The 17326-nt window shown below is 46.6% G+C and overlaps 1 protein-coding gene across 1 annotated transcript in view; it reads left to right on the top strand.

Annotated features, from left to right (window-relative positions):
* The window catches only part of KMT2A (lysine methyltransferase 2A), a 90886-nt gene that overhangs the window by 23630 nt on the left and 49930 nt on the right, over positions 1–17326 (top strand). The window contains 6 exon segments of the mRNA XM_023745618.1: positions 5782–5851; positions 8835–11304; positions 11306–11468; positions 12949–13126; positions 14416–14650; positions 16831–16895. Coding sequence (XP_023601386.1) covers positions 5782–5851; positions 8835–11304; positions 11306–11468; positions 12949–13126; positions 14416–14650; positions 16831–16895 — 3181 coding nt within the window.

Raw genomic sequence — 17326 nt, 5'->3', positions numbered from 1 at the left:
TTTAGTTCCTCCCTGTATGTCCCTGATCCTTTCAAGTTGCTGCCCCAGTGCTGGAACTCAGAGGGAGTGAATCCAAATAAGTCCGTGCATGGATCCTTTAAGAGGAACTGCCTGGGACTCCAGCAGCCTGAGTCTCCCTCAGCCTCAATCCCTGCTGGTTTTTACTGCCAAAATTTACCGGGACTTCAATTCTCAGCACTGGAACCCTGGCTCTTTGGATTTAAAAAAATTGATTGATTGATTGATTTGAGAGAGAGAGAGAGAGAGAAGCATTGACTTGTTGTTCCACTTATTTATGCAATTATTGGTTGATTGTTGTGTGTGTTCTGACTATGGATCTGATCCACAACCTTAGTGTTTTGGAATGATGCTCTAACAGTTAGAGTCTAACCAATTGAGCTACCTAGCCAAGGCATCCCTTCTGATTTTTAACTGTCACACATGGGAACTAGCCCATTGTGCCTCTCCACCTCCCTACCAGTCTCAATGTGGCTTCTTTATGTCCTAGTTGTAGGACTTCAGTTTAGCCAGATTTCAGGAGGTTCTGAAAGATGATTGTTCTGTTGTTTAGTTGTGATTTTGATGTGGTCGTGGAGGTTTGGAGTACCATGTCTACCTGCGCCGCCATCTGGACTGGGTGCTCCTCCATTGCATCTTAATCTCTGGAAGCTGGATACGATTTAACGGCGTTTTACAGTGCTCCGCTTGACAAGGAGGTGGCAAAGTGTTAGAATCTGGGAGATCTAGGCTCCAGGGCCATCATTGTGTAGAAGAAAGAGGTTGAATGACTTTTGAAAAAAAAAATGTTTATTGTTTAAAGTATTACATATGTCTCTTTTCCCCCCCAGCCGTTCCTACCCCTCAACATATGCCCTCACCCGCCCCCCCCCCCCCCAGTATCTGTGTCCATTGGTTATGCTCATTTGATGCATACAAGTCCTTTGGTTGATCTCTCCCCCTTACCCCCGCCCTCCCCTACCTTCCCTCTGAGGTTTAATGGTCTGATTGATGCTTCTGTGTCTCTGGATCTGTTTTTGTTTATCAGTTTATGTTGTTCATATATTCCACAAATGAGTGAGATCATGTGATACTTATCTTTCTCTGACTGGCTTATTTCACTTGGCATAATACTCTCCAGGTCCATCCATACTGTTGCAAATGGTAAAAGTTCCCTTTTTTACAGCAGCGTAGTATTCCATTGTGTAGATGTGCCACAGTTTTCTAACCCACTCATCTGCTGATGGGCACTGAGGCTGTTTCCAAATCTTAGCTATGGTGAATTGTGCTGCTATGAACATAGGGGTGCATATGTCCTTCCTGATTGGTGTTTCTGAGGTTGGATGGCTCTTGCTTATGCTCTCTTGTGGAATGCTATGCTCATCAGAGGAAGCAGTGTTAGAAGGGAATGTGTGTGATCAGTGGCTGTTCGGGCCCAGTTCTTAGGAAGGTTTAGTTATGTGCAGCATGGGTCTCTCCTGCACCCTGCCTCCTCAGGGTGCCCAGGGCCATGCTGTTTGCCACAGAACCAAACATGGATTTAATTGGGGTTCTTTCTGTTGCTGTTTTTTGTAGATATTTTTGTAGCTATTTTGCAGTCGTCTTTAATTTCTAGGAAAGTCTAAATCCTCTGGAATCCAGAACTGTTGCCTTGTTACTAAGTCTTTCCGGAACCCAGCGTTTAAAGTGGGTGATGGGATCAAGAGGAGAGCGGGGAAGGCCTCAGCTTCAGCACCTCTTGCAGCCATGCGTTCCCAGCGCTGTCTCGCTTTGGCTTCCCTTAACAGTTTTCAGGGCTCTTATATCCGACATTGGGAGTTCTGGGTTAGGAGAGAGGGAGAGGGTTCTTCAGCTCTGTGAGGCTTTTGAATGTGGCTAACCCATCTGGGTTATGTGAGCAAGAGGTACTTATTATTTTAAGCATGTTTCAATAAGTCAACTGGTAATGTTTAAAGTGAAAAGAAAGTTCTTGGGTGGAAATACCGTCTTTTTGGACTGCCTACTCTTTCCTTATTTAATTACACGACCATAGGGAACGAGTTACTGGTTTGCCATTTGGGAAAGTAGAGCACTTGCAAAGTTTAAACGTTGGCAGCGTCAGTTCCGTTCCTGCTGGGCAGCTCGGTAATACTCCGCCTTGGAGCACATTGCAATTAGGATCAGAGTTACGTTACATTTAGTGAAAGTGAACTATAGAAAGTGTACTCACTGTGGTTGCTGATAATAAACGTAGCAATATGGATCTCTTATATTTCCTTTATAGATTACAAATTTTTTCTTTAAATTCTCACCTAGGGATAGGTTTTCATTGACTTTAGAGAGAGAGGGAGAGAGAGGAACATTGATGTGAGAGAGAAAACATCCACCAGTTGTCTCCCACATGTGCCCAACCGGGGATCAAACCCGCAACTGTTTGGTGTACGGGACCACAGTCGTCTTTTATTGCCTCGCCTGTTGGCTATCGTGAATGTAGTTGATAGGACTGTTTCTCATGGCAGCACTTGGAGCATGAAATTCATGCACTTAGCACTGCAGTCCCCTGGTAAGTGTTGGGAAGTCCGCAGATGTCTTCGAAATGCACACATTAGCAGGCTCTTCCATGAGGATAGGATAATGCGGGAGAAGAATGAACGAAAGCAGAAATTTTAAGGGTCTGAAAATGAGCATCATCTTACTTTAACAGTAGCTGAAAGAATAGCAAGTTTTGTACTGCAGCTGGTTTATTTGATTCTTTTAAATATTTATAGTTTTAAATTATAACTATTATGGTAGGAAGTCCATTGTACCTGATCTTAGGCAAGTCATTTGGTCCCTCAAAACTTCAGTAATTAGGACTACATAAATTACGTAACTTACCTAATTCATTTTATTTACTCGGACAGCACTCCAATAATGAAATTAAGATATGGAAGTAGTGAGTGGCGTGACTAATATCACTGAACCTGCGTGTGCTAGAGCTGAGACCGCAGATAGGTCTTCACTCTCAGGGTGTCACGTGGGACTGCCCCCGGAAAATTCTAACATACTGCCGTTTTTGTGTTGTGTGTGTGTGTTTTTACTGCATCTGAGGCAGTTTATCATGGCCTATTTTATTTGTCTGCTTTTTTCTCAAAGTACATGTTAGAATTACTATTTTAATGTTTTTTTAAAAAAATATATTTTTATTGCCCTAGCCGGTTTGGCTCAGTGAATGGAGCATCGGCCTGCGGACTGAAGGGTCCCAGGTTCGATTCCGGTCAAGGGCATGTGCCTGGGTTGCAGGCACATCCCCAGTGGGAGGTGTGCAGGGGGCAGCTGATGTTTCTCTCTCATCGATGTTTCTAACTCTCTATCCCTCTCCCTCTCTAAAAAAAATCAATAAAATATATATTTTTAAAAAAATGTTTTTATTAATTTCAGGGAGGAAGGAAGAGGGAGAGAGAGTTAGAAACATCACTGATAAGAGAAAATCATTGATTGGCTGCCTCCCGAACGCTCCCCACTGGGGATTGAGCCCACAACCTGGGCACACGCCCTCGACTGGAATCGAACCTGGGACCCTTGAGTCTGCAGGTTGATGCTCTATCCACTGAGCAAAACCGGCTAGGACTTAAATGTCTTTTTTAAAAGTACTTTTTTAAAAATATATTTTTATTGATTTTTTTTTTAGAGGGAGAGGAGAGAGAAACATTGATGTGAGAGATTGAAACATTGATTGACTGCCTCCTGCATACCCGATACCCGGAATAAAGCCTGTAACCCTGGCATGTGCCCTGACAAGGAATCGAACCGGCAACCTTTCAGGGCATGAGATGATGCCCAACCAACTGAGCCACACTGGGCGGAGGCCCAAAAGTACATTTTAAAAATTAACAATATGGGGCTTCCATAATTGTGAAAATATTTTTGGATTATTTAATTGTTTTTTGAGTTTGGACTTTTTTTTAAAAATAATGTTGTATCTTACAAGGGTAACTCTTAAAATCATTCAAGAAATGCATTTGGGATGAAGCCCCATATGTCCTAGATTGCCCTAACTTGTTTTAAGATGAAGACAGAGGGTTTTTTCTTATTCACAAATGATGTCCAAATAGAGTTTACTTTAAATTTTATTTAATGATTAAAGAAGAGATTGTGTAAAAAGTACTTTAGCATGCCTTAAATTTAGGTTTAATTCTTAGAATTATAATACAGTGGGGCCTTGACTTACGAGTTTAATTCGTTCGTGACGGAGCTCGTAACTCAAATTACTCTTATGTCAAATCGACAGTGAACGAGTGAGACACGTGATGCTGGGCTGATGTTGTGGCGTTCACTGTGACGTTCGCTGCGCCAACTAGCGGTGGGGTATCTGAAGCTGGCTCGTAACCCGAATTTTAGCTTGCAACTCAAAGCAAAAAATCGGCCGAGAGACGGCTTGTATCTCGAAAAACTCGTTAGTTGGGACACTCGTAAGTTAAGGCCCCACTGTACTGTACAAAGAAATCTCTTTGAAGAGGATAATTATCGTTTTTTCTTAAATACTTCAAGAATTTTAACAGTCTAAGAGCAGAACCTTTTTAGATTCTAATGTGAATGATCTCTCTGTTGCATTTTATCTCAAGTCTTGACCCCAAACATTTGCTCTTTAAAAGCATTTAAATTTAAGAACTGAACCTGCTAATTTGTCCAAAAGGTTGCGTGTATCTTTTCATCTGTTCCTGGTTAATCAGCGGTAAACGGACTAGCACCTGACTCAGGCTTTAAGCTCCCTGGGCAACAGCGTCAGAAAATCCACAGGTGTTGTCCACATCCACGTGGTCTTCACTCCTGAGAGGAAAGTTTGGGGCTTTCATTGTTGGAACTTAGTTTGGGGCTTATCAGTAGACATTGGAGGTTCAAGAATATCTGCCTTTCATTCCTTATTTTGTTCTTGTTTTGTGTGGATTTTGTTTCTGGAATTTGAAATTCTTTCGCATCTCTCTCTAGAAGGAGCTCTTACTCTCGGACTCAGTGAATTTCTATTCATCAGTTTGTCTAAATAGACCATCCTTTGTGAGAACTTGCTCAAAATAGGTTCAATCCTTGGTATTTATTTTTTAAAGGGCAGGTTAAAAATGAGAAGTAAGGACAAGTTTTTGCCCCAAGTAGAACTGAAAGTAAGATGCTTTCCTGCCTTCTTTTTGAGTGAATTTCACCGCCCTGTGGTCAATTCATGATCGCTCTCATAGATGCTGCTGCCCACCATTACGTCTCTCATCACAGGACATTTTAAAATGATGCTACAAAATGCATGTTGAGAATCATTGGATCTCAAATGAACAGAAATCACATCTAGATGTCTGTTCCTGAGTTAAGGAACTGACGATCATGGCCACTTCAGTCTCTATTAATATTGAGTAAACCAGAGATTATGATATTGTTTATGTTACTCTTTATATGTTTGTAGATTTAACTACCTGTTGAAGAGATTTGTTTTATTGACTTTGTGCTGATTTGATGACTCGAATTAAAGTCGATCTTTAATTGCTTTGGGCTGCATCTCTAGATTGAAATGTAGGATTGTCTCTTGGGTCCTGGGCATCAGAGATGCTGTGTCCATGCATTGCTCAGTGACACGCAGCTCCCACTGGTCTGTGATGAAGCTGTAATGCCTGGGTCCATTCATTTCAACAACAGTTATTTTAAATATCCATGTGAATGATGATGATTAATATATAAAAGCTAATTTTCAAAATTATCTTTGTCTCCTCTGGGCATTTCTTTAGGGTTTGTTCATGTTCATGTTTTGGTTTCTGACTTTAAAATGATTTTCCTTTGTTGTAGGATGAGCAGTTCTTAGGTTTTGGCTCAGATGAAGAAGTCAGAGTACGAAGTCCCACCAGGTCTCCTTCAGGTACGGCTGAGCATGCGCATGGCGCCTTTACGTTTTGTTTGTGAAGAGACTGTGGCTTCCCCTTTCCTTCTTTGCATGGAAAGGATGGTCTTAAATACGAGGGGTTTTGGGGTACACCCTTCCTTTTCCCTCACACTAAGTAACACAAGGCTTATGGAACAGACCTCTTTCTGGGACTTCTCCACCAGGCGTCTCTGGGAACCCACGAGGCCTGGGAGGTCGCTTTCCATGGCGTGAGGGAACCTGGTACAGCACCTCAGATTTATATATTTGGAATGATATGGTAGTATACAGGGTAGGTTTACAGTTGTGAGTACATGAAACAGTTTATTCTTATATTATTCTTTGGTAATAATTATATTATTTTCCATATGAACACTGTAAACCTACTTTTGCCCCACCCTATCTATGACTTTGGGAATAACTTGGCCATTGTTTTTTACAGATGAAGTTTGGTCTATTATTGTCAAAGAACTAACAACAAAATATTAGCACTGTGTGAATGTGAATGTTTTGCCTGATTCTTGAAAGGCTGTATTAAAATAAAACAAAAATGATATGGTATATCTCCAATATTTTTGTCATTGTTTTCACCAAGAAAATATCTAGACTGTCTTCAGGTTCTAGACTTACAGTAGTTTTCTGATAGACAGTTATTAGTGGAAATAACATTTAATGCCTTGCAGAATGCCATTCTAATAGGAGACGGCTATAGATCTTTTTTTTTAATCCTCACCTGAGGATATTTTTTCCATTGCTTTTTAGAGAGGGAGGGAAGGAGGAAGGAGAAGGAGAGAGAGAGAAACATCAATGTGAGAGAGACACATCATTACTGGTTGCCTCCCGCATGTGGGGAGCAAACCCACAACCGAGGTGTATGCCCTTGACCGGGAAGCGAACCCTTGACCCTTTGGTGTGCAGAGCAACATCAGGCAGGGTGGCTATCGATCTTTTGCTGGAGAAAACATTCCCTGTCTGTCTCTGCTGCTATTCTGAATTCTTGCATGATTCTCTGACTTCATGTGGATAGACAATGGGCGGTGTTTTTGCTCTTTGACATTGACTCAGTTTGTGAGGTTTGTTAGCAGTTGGGTTACTTAAGAGTCATGTGCTCTACAGTAATCTGATTCAGACACATAAGTGGACAATTTTTCCTTTCCCAGGTGGGGGTGGTGTTGCTATTATAGTTGGGGGGATCAGCCAGTAAGAACCCAGTGTCTGTGCCATTCAGACAGTGGCATTGTTCTCATTAATATGTGGTGAAATCTTAAACCTTCATATCATAAAGTGATTTTTTATTTTATTTTAAAAAATACTTTTATTGATTTTAGAAGAGGGGAGAGGCAGAGAGCTAGAAACATCAATGGTGAGAAAGAATCATTGATTGGCTGCCTTCTGCATGCCCCCTGCTGGGGTTCAAGCCTGCAACCCAGGCATGTGCCCTTGAATTGAACCCGGGACCCTTTAGTCCGCAGGCCGACTAGGGGTCATAAAGTGATTTTACAGATCATGTGGCCTAGCCCTTCATTAGTAAATGACAAAGTGAGGCCCAGAAGATACGTGAGCAGTTATTGCAGGTGGTTTGTGAGTTCTGTGAATGTGGGTGTGGGAGCTGGCGGCGGAGCAAGGCTCTGCCTTTTCTACTTCACCAAAAGCTTCTTTTAAAAGTTGGGTAGAAGAGGCTTCAGAGTTAACCCAGACCTGTGGTGGCCAGGTTCAAGTCCAGCAGGTGGATCAGGAATCTGGGGAGGTCCTTCTCTGGTAGGAGTTCACTTTTTAATAGTTTCCTTGGAAGTGTTCTTGGCGACCGATGTGCTTGGAATGTTGTCTTGGTTGTTTAAAACCATATGGATATTCTTCATTCTTGTTGTCATTGGTATGTATATTGAGAATGGATTTGTGAATCCTGCATCTATTAAGGGAAACCTCTCTATTTCAAAAGCTCAACAGTAAGCTCTTTGTTGATTTCTGTTCTGATAGAAAGTTGGTTCCATGGTCTAAAACGTTCATCACCATGGCATACATCTCTTTGGGTGCCTATTAGGAGAGGTGTTAGTCTCAGAAGAATGTTGAGTCATATAAAACATTAAAAATTCATGTGGGAAGAGAAGATATGATAGACTAGGGAACTCAAGACATTTAGAAAATACAGGTTTATACAAAGAATTTTAGGAAAAGAATTTTGTTTTCTTGAGTCTCTTGATAAATAGCAGATTGAGCTGATTTATAAATTGGCAAATTCCTTTTATTTAGAAGAAATCTGATTCAATAAATTGTTAATTTGCTCTTAAATCAATTAAGGTTAAATTTTTTTTTTTTTTTTTTGTAATTTGAGACTAATTAGTTCAAGAACATGTATGTGGGGGATTCATTAATGGGCACATCACCAGGTCACTTCTATGAGTAGTTTACATGCTGCTGAGTTCAGTGAGCATTCTCTGTTTACTATGGCAAAACCAACTGACAATGCAGCTGGATCTTCCCGGGGCCTTTTCCTGTAGAAGTTGGTGTGCCACTGATAGAAGAGCACTCTGTCCAAATTTATTAAAGCCATAGTTCTGCATTGAAAAGATGAGTTGCTATGAACATGTTCTCAAGTATTAATCTTGATGGTGAAGATATGGAAAAAGGTAGCACAGATTTCTTTTTAACCATTTTTTGTATTCAGAATTTAAACCTTGCTTACCTAAAGTAGTAAAATCAGTTTTGGGTGTTATAAATTGCTCAGTTGAAAACCTTTTATTATGTTAGGGTTTTTTTAAATCAAAAAAGTACTTAATGTTCTTTTAAGTGGAATGTCATTTAGCTGATTTTTTGAAGCAAGTTTTGGGGGGAAAGAGACTAAGCACAATTAAAATGTGATATTGACTCATTAGGCGCAACTAGAGTTCGGTACCAGGCGGCTTGTGCTAAATTATATTCAGCGTCCTGAGCCTGAACGGCAACGCTAAACCGCTCTCCATTGTCTGATTCCCACACGCAGCTAAGAGTAGCCCTCGGAAACCCCGCGGCCGGCCTCGCAGCGGCTCCGACCGGACCCCGCTCCTCCCAGACCCGCCCGCGTTCCCCCCGCTCAGTAAACCAGAGACCAGACCTGGGGATAAGATCAAGAAGAAAGACTCTAAAAGCTTAGAAAAGAAGCGAGGAAGACCTCCCACCTTCCCTGGAGTAAAAATCAAAATCACGCATGGAAAGGACATTGCCGAATTACCGAAGGGCAGCAAAGACGACAGCCTGAAAAAGCTCAAACGGACCCCGTCCGCCACGTTTCAGCAAGCCACCAAGATCAAAAAGTTAAGAGCGGGCAAGCTCTCCCCCCTCAAGTCCAAGTTTAAGGCCGGGAAGCTGCAGATCGGAAGGAAGGGGGTGCAGATCGTCCGGCGGCGCGGGAGGCCGCCCTCCGCCGAGAGGGTCAAGGCCCCGGCCGGCCTCCTCCTCAACTCGCACCTGGACAAGCCCCAGAAGGTGCGCAGGGACGCGGACGCGGCCCCGGCCCTCGCCAAGGAAGACAAGGCGGTGGTCAGACAGAGCCCGCGGCGGGTGAAGCCCGTCAGGATCATCCCTTCCTCCAAAAGGACGGACGCCACCATCGCCAAGCAGCTCCTGCAGCGGGCGAAGAAGGGGGCGCAGAAGAAGATCGAGAAGGAGGCGGCCCAGCTGCAGGGCCGGAAGGTGAAGACGCAGGTCAAGAACATCCGGCAGTTCATCATGCCCGTGGTCAGCGCCATCTCCTCGCGGATCATCAAAACCCCCCGCCGCTTCATCGAGGACGAGGACTACGACCCGCCCATCAAGATCGCGCGCCTGGAGCCCGCGCCCAGCAGCCGCTTCGGCGCCGCCTCCTGCGGGTCCTCCGAGAAGTCGAGCGCCGCCTCGCAGCACTCCTCGCAGCTGTCCTCCGACTCGTCGCGCTCCAGCAGCCCCAGCGTGGACACCTCCACCGACTCCCAGGCCTCCGAGGAGATCCAGGGGCTCCCCGAGGAGCAGAGCGACGCCCCCGAAGCGCACGCCCCGCTGCCCGTTGCCCAGTCCCCGGAAAGCGACCGGAACGACCGGAGAGGCAGGAGGTACTCGTCCGAGAGGAGTTTTGGGTCGAGGACGACGACGAAGAAGCTGTCCGCGCTGCCCAGCGCGCCCCCGCCGCCGGCCTCCGCCTCGCCGCCCCCGCCGCTGCTGTCGCCGCCGCCGCCCCTGCAGCCGGCCGCCGGCCTCTCGGACCCCACGCCCTGGCTGCTGCCCCCCACCATCCCGCTGGCGTCGCCCTTCCTGCCCGCGCCCGCCGCGCCCATGCCGGGCAAGCGCAAGTCCATCCTGCGGGAGCCCACGTTCCGCTGGACGTCGCTGAAGCACTCGCGCGCCGAGCCGCAGTTCTTCTCCTCCGCCAAGTACGCCAAGGAGGGGCTCATCCGCAAGCCCGTCTTCGACAACTTCCGGCCGCCGCCGCTCACGCCCGAGGACGTGGGCTTCGCCTCGGGCTTCGCGGCGCCGGGCGCGGCCGCGCGGCTCTTCTCGCCGCTGCACGCGGGGCCCCGGTTCGACGTGCACAAGAGGAGCCCGCTGCTGCGGGCGCCGCGCTTCACGCCCAGCGAGGCGCACTCCCGCATCTTCGAGTCCGTCACCCTGCCCGGCGGCCGGGCCCCCGCGGCCGCGCCCGGCGCGTCCAGCCGCAAGAGGAAGAGGAGGGTGTTCAGCCCGCTGCGCGCCGAGCCCCGGTCGCCCTCGCACTCCATGAGGACGCGCAGCGGCCGGCTGAGCGCCGCCGAGCTGTCGCCGCTCACGCCGCCGCCCTCCGTGGCCTCCTCCCTGAGCCTCTCCGTGAGCCCTCACGCCGCCAGTGCCTTAAACCCCGCCTTCACCTTCCCCGCGCACCCGCTGGCCCCCGGGGAGGCCGCCGAGAAGACCCCGAGGCCGCGGAAGCCGCCCGGCGCCCCCGCGGAGCCCTTCGCCGCCGGCAGCCCGACGACGCCGCTCTTCCCCTGGTTCACCCCCGGCGCGCAGCCCGACCGGGGCCGGACCAGGGACCGGGCTCCCGAGGAGCCGGCCCGGGAGCGGGACGCCGACAAGAGCGCGGAGAAGGACAAGAGCCGAGAGCGGGACCGCGAGCGGGAGAAGGAGAACAAGCGGGAGTCCCGCAAAGAGAAGCGGAAGAAGGGGTCCGAGCCCCCGGGCAGCTCCGCCTTGTACCCCGCGGGCAGGGTTTCCAAAGAGAAGGCGGGCGCGGAGGAGGGGGCCGCGCCGTCCTCTGCCAAGAAGGTCACGGGGCGGAAGAAGTCTTCGTCCCTCGATTCTGGGCCCGAGGTGGCTGCCGTGACCCTTGGGGACTCAACCGCTGTCAAAACCAAAATACTGATCAAGAAAGGGCGAGGGAGCCTGGACAAGGCCGCCCTGGACCTCGGCCCCGCCGCCGCGCTCGAGAAGGAGAAGGCGCCCTGCCCGCCCGCGCCCCGCGCCCGGCGTGAAGCATGCCGCGTCCTCCATCGGCTCCATGCTGGCGCAGGCGGACAAGCTCCCCATGACCGACAAGAGGGTCGCCAGCCTCCTCAAAAAGGCCAAGGCCCAGCTCTGCAAGATCGAGAAGAGCAAGAGTCTGAAACAAACCGACCAGCCCAGAGCACAGGTACTCTTTTCCGTGTTGCCTGGTGACCTCCGTCGTGTCCAGCCCTGCTAGGAGCGAGCTTCAGGCTGAGGGTCCCGGTCTGTCCAGTCGCGGGAGCCAGGGAAAGGCAGGGGAAGGGGTGACATCTGCAGTGACCCCGTAAGGACAGGTGGGGTTCTGATAGGTAGACAGCGATGGGGAGAGCGTCGCAAGGAGAGGAGCAGGGGAGGTAGGGACACACTTGAGGGGCGGTGGGTAGCGAGGCTGTACAGGCAGGAGAGCGGTGAGCTGAGGCCCGCAGGTAGGTTGGGGCCACGGGACAGAGAATGCGAGTTTGTACTTAATGGATTTGGTGGATTAGAACCTGTGGCAGTTTCGAAGGTGCATTTCTGTAGTCAAGTTGTTTCACTGTTGTTTACTGTAGAAAACGGGATGGGGAGGAGTCTCATCCTCTAAGGCAGTGGTTCTCAACCTTCCTAATGCCGCGACCCTTTAATCCAGTTCCTCATGTTGTGGTGACCCCCAATTTCATTGTTACAAATTGAACATAATTAAAGCATAGTGATTAATCACAAAAACAATATGTAATTATATATGTGTTTTCCGATGGTCTCAGGCGACCCCTGTGAAAGGGTCGTTCGACCAAAGGGGTCGCGACCCACAGGTTGAGAACCGCTGCTCTAAGGGGTACGGTGCTTAGAGCAATAAATAAATACATGAATAGAGGGTGTGTGCAGAATACACCTGAGAAGCCTTTGGCCTTAGGCTGTGGGACAGAAAAGCTGTCGAATTGAGTTTACTAAGATGAAGACAAACATATTTTTACAAAGAACAGCATTGTGGGGTTTGGGGTTTTTTTTTTCTTTTTACACAGTAAACTAGGCACTGGTCGTTTCTGAGAAAGCATACCGATCTTTAGGTTCTTTTTAAAAAATTGTCATGTAGTAGATGCATATTTATGCCAACATCTCAAGTTAGGTTGCAGTGAACACAGACCTAGGTTTTTAATGTTACTCAACCTGGGGCATATTCTACGAATTCTGCCAGTTGAGAGTTCAAGCAGGGACTTCCTTTGACACCATTGTGGGTGTTTTTTGGTTAGCCTCTGAGTGACAAGAGCAGTGGCTCTTTAAGATGGGAGACATTTCCGTTTGGAGTCTTTTATACTTCATTCATAGGTTATTTCCTCCTACTTCCCTATTGATCAGGGAAATACAGGAAATTGTGGTTAGGCTGAACTTCTTGATAATATACCGGCAACTTGAATTTTGAGGGGAATATTCAAGAAGTAGTATAATTGGGAATAGGAACTTAGTTGATTTCTGTCTTTTTCCTGCCAATGTTAGGATGCAGAGGTAGTTGATTCCTGCAAATTGATATGGCTTATCAGCTGGAAATAACTAGAGTGAGTCCAGATTATAATAAGTTAGCCCAAAATACCCTGGCTTCATTTAGTTATATTGTCAACATGTGTGATTGTTTTGGCTCACCTCCTATTTAGGGTCAAGAAAGTGATTCATCAGAGACCTCTGTGCGAGGACCCCGGATTAAACACGTCTGCAGAAGAGCGGCTGTTGCCCTTGGCCGGAAACGCGCTGTGTTTCCTGATGACATGCCCACCCTGAGTGCCTTACCGTGGGAAGAACGAGAAAAGATCTTGTCTTCCATGGGGAATGATGGTAGGTCCAGATGTCAGCCTTGAAGTCCTAGCACCCAGGTGATCTGCTGCTCATCATTCTTGGGGTGCCTTGTAGGCTGGCGATAGCATCATGTATTCGTCTGGATCCTCTAAAAACAGATGGCAAGGGGTGGGGGTTCAATGAACAAGGATTCTATGAGGAACTGTCTGTGAGGCACAATGGGGAGGGAGCCAGGGAAGGCTGGGAGAGCTGTCAGTCAATGAAGGAGGGAGGGAATCTTTGGGCACAACCTTCCTAGGCGGCCATGCGGTGTAAAAAGGTTTGGCAAGACAGTCCTTGAGCAAAAGCTCACCACTAGAGGAATGTGTCCCAGGAACAGGTCTGTCTTAGCATTCCTGCCATGCTCACTGCCTGGGAGGCCTCCCGTGGTGAGGGACTCGGTGCCATGGATTTCAGGGCTCAGCAGCTGGGGCCCGGGGTCAGTCATGTGTTTGGGGGTTAGTGAGGCTCATTCTCATGGTCGCGCTATAGCTCTTAGATCAGGGGTCCTCAAACTACGGCCCGCGGACCACATGCAAATACAAATATTGTATTTGTTCCCGTTTTGTTTTTTTACTTCAAAATAAGATATGTGCAGTGTGCATAGGAATTTGTTCATAGTTTTTTTTTAAACTATAGTCCGGCCCTCCAACGGTCTGAGGGACAGTGAACTGGCCCCCTGTTTAAAAAGTTTGAGGACCCCTGTCTTAGATGATGGGTAACTGTTCATTAAAATGTAGAGGTGTAGGCAGTCCTCTGAAGCAGTCAGTTCATTTTCTTGAACTTCGGGTTAGACCAGGGGTGGGCAAACTTTTTGACTCGAGGGCCACAATGGGTTCTTAAACTGGACCGGAGGGCCGGAACAAAAGCATGGATGGAGTGTTTGTGTGAACTAATATAAATTCAAAGTAAACATCATTACATAAAAGGGTACGGTCTTTTTTTTTTTTTTTTTTTTAGTTTTATTCATTTCAAACGGGCCGGATTCGGCCCGCGGGCCGTAGTTTGCCCATGGCTGGGTTAGACTATGTTTTGTTTTCAGTATTTGGATTTCTGCTTTCTTTAAGCTACAAGTTTATAGGCATTTAATAACATTTAAATAATTGTTTAAACAGGCTTTGAGTTCTGCATATGATGCTTTTTAATGTATTCCATTTCACTTTTGGAGTCCCAATGAAAACAAAGTTTGAATGTATCTAATGATATAAATTGATTTTGAAGATCTCCACCTCTGCTCCCAAGAAGGAATCAGATCCTCCCTCAGAACTAACGATGCGTTTCTTTAACAGACAAGTCCTCAATCGCTGGCTCAGAAGATGCCGAACCTCTGGCTCCGCCCATCAAACCAATCAAACCCGTCACCAGAAACAAGGCGCCCCAGGAGCCCCCCGTGAAGAAGGGACGGCGCTCCAGGCGGTGTGGGCAGTGTCCCGGCTGCCAGGTGCCCGAGGACTGTGGTGTCTGTACTAACTGCTTGGACAAGCCCAAGTTCGGTGGCCGCAACATAAAGAAGCAATGCTGCAAGTGAGTGGGCTCTGCTCGGAGGGTCGGCCTCCCCTCCGTGAAGGGGTTTGCTTGTGCTCGATTTGTTGCAAAGATGAATCCAAAAACTGAACGTGGTTGTACTCAGTTCTTGGGTTTCAAGGTTAGCTGCACAGTTGGATTGGGCAGTGTGGCTAGGTGTGAGTTGTGCTTTATTTTTATTTTTAAAAATATATTTTTATTGATTTCAGAGAGGAAGGAAAAGGGAGAGAGCTAGAAACATCAACGATGAGAGAGAATCATTGATCGGCTGCCTACTGCACACCACACACTGGGGATCAAGCCCGCAACCTGGGCATGTGCTCTGACCGGAATGGAACCTGGGACCCTTCAGCCCGCAGACCGACGCTCTATTCACTGAGCCACACCGGCCAGGCCGAGCTGAGCTTTAAATAAGAAGCTCTCTGGGCAGGCTGACTAGTAGAATGCTCTGCAGCGCTGGGAGTGCTCTGAGCTGCTCAGTGCACTGTGCTGGCCGTTAGCCCCATTGGCTGTGGAGCGACTGAAATGTGAATGACCGAGGAACTACATTTTTTATCAAATTTTATTTTAATTAATTTACATAGCCACGTGTGCTTCGGGGCTACCATCTCAGTGCAGCTCGAGGGGCTTTCTACTTGAAAACTGACAAATTTAGGCATATTTATCAGGTTAACCAAAATTCCCTTTATCTTTATGGCTTTCGGGAAGTGTTGGTGTTATCTGCCTATGTCTCTTTGCTGTCTCTCGGGATAGTTTCACGCCTGTGGGATTTGTGATATGGACGTTGTGATGATCTTTTCTCCCTTTCTCGGTCAGTCTGTGGGTGCACTTTCACCCTCTGGGCAGTTGGTCTAAAGTGGATCAGAAGAGTTGCACAGACAGACTTTTTGGGAATTGAGCATCTCAAAGTACCTGGAATCAGGAGTAGATTTTATCAGTAGACATTTTCTGAATGAATAACGTGGAAATGACTTCTGTAAAACCGATGGGAGCAGTGCTGCGTTCCTCACTTCCAGGGAGGCAGTTTCCAGGAGACAGCAGGTAGTTCTGTGCTTTGGTTTAGTCAGTCTGGCTGTAAGCAAGAATCTTGTCTGTCTCATTCATGTAAAGGAGCGAGAATTCACAGATCAGCAAAAAGGTAAAATTATACCAAATTTTGGGGGTGAAATGGACTCAGTTACATTTTATACTTCAGATTAATTTTGAATTTCATTAAGTTGAGGGGTAGAATGTGTGTGTGTGTGTTTGTGTGTGTATGCGCATATATATATATATATATATATATATATATATATGAAAAATAATAAAAGGGTATATATATATATATATATATATCCTTCCAGACAAAGCCAGGGCTAATTAGACCAGACATCCTTCCAGACAAAGCCAGGGCTGTGAGGGAAGCCTGGGTCCCAGGTGCCAGAGGGAAGCCGGTGCTGGCAGCCAGGGGAAGGAAGACCTACTCTTGCATGAATTTAGTGCATTGGGCTTCTAGTGTGTGTGTGTGTGTGTGTGTATGTATGTGTATATATATATATATATATATATATATCAAAGCCCTGATATAGACCTATAGCATTGTGGTGGCAGAGAGGACTTGCTGGATAACTTTAGTCCATTTTGTAATCAGGTTATTCTAAATGAATATTAATCTCATAAGGTAGTGGTTCTCAACCTTCTGGCCCTTTGAATATAGTTCCTCATGTTGTGACCCAACCATAAAATTATTTTCGTTGCTACTTCATAACTGTAATGTTGCTACTGTTATGAATCATAATGTAAATATCTGATATGCAGGATGGTCTTAGGCGACCCCTGTGAAAGGGTGGTTTGACCGCCAAAGGGGTCGCGACCCACAGGTTGAGAACCGCTGTCATAAGGGAACAGACTGATTTGAGTATAAGAAATATCAACTGATTGTTTTGTACTAGCTTTTAAGAAATTTGAGTCTCATTTAAAAAATAATTTGGTATTTGCTCCTTTTAGGACATAAAGATAGGCACAGTCACTGATTGAAGGCGTCGAAGGCTCCGGTTTCATCTGTGTAATGAGCCATCCTTTTTTCAGCTCTCAGATTGGCCCCGGATAAAGATTCCCTGGTTCTTGCAGACAAATTAACACTTGTCCGAGTTGCTTCTCTTCTAAGCGCCACTCACTTTATGATCCCCTTGTTCTCCTAGGATGAGAAAGTGTCAGAATCTACAGTGGATGCCTTCCAAAGCCTATCTTCAGAAGCAAGCAAAAGGTGATGTCAAGAGCTCTTCCCCAGCATGCTTCTTGCTTTAATGCCATATAGTTGTGCACATCTAGTGTAAAGGGAAGACTGGTTTGGTTTCTTTTTAAGTACTACTATTTAAAAAATATATATATATATATATGTATAAAATTGATTTCAGAGAGAAAAGGAGAGGGAGAGAGAGACAGAAATATCAGTGATGAGAGAGAATCATTGATCGGCTGCCTCCTGCACACCCCACACTGGGGATTGAACCAAGATCTTCTGGTTCATAGGTTGGTGCTCAACCACTGAGCCACACCAGTCGGGTTAAGGACTACTCTTTCCCAGGGAGTCGAGGTTGTTGAAGCCGGGTGATGAGTACTTGGGAGTTCGTTTTACTGTCCCTTTACCTTGGAGTTTGTTTGAAATTTTCCGTTAAAAAAAAAAGCATTTTAAAA

Source organism: Myotis lucifugus, unplaced genomic scaffold (assembly GCF_000147115.1).
Source record: "Myotis lucifugus unplaced genomic scaffold, Myoluc2.0 scaffold_561, whole genome shotgun sequence".
Classification (NCBI taxonomy): Eukaryota; Metazoa; Chordata; class Mammalia; order Chiroptera; family Vespertilionidae; genus Myotis; species Myotis lucifugus.
The sequence above is the reverse complement of the archived record's forward strand: the minus strand, read 5'-3'. Positions and strand labels throughout refer to the sequence as shown.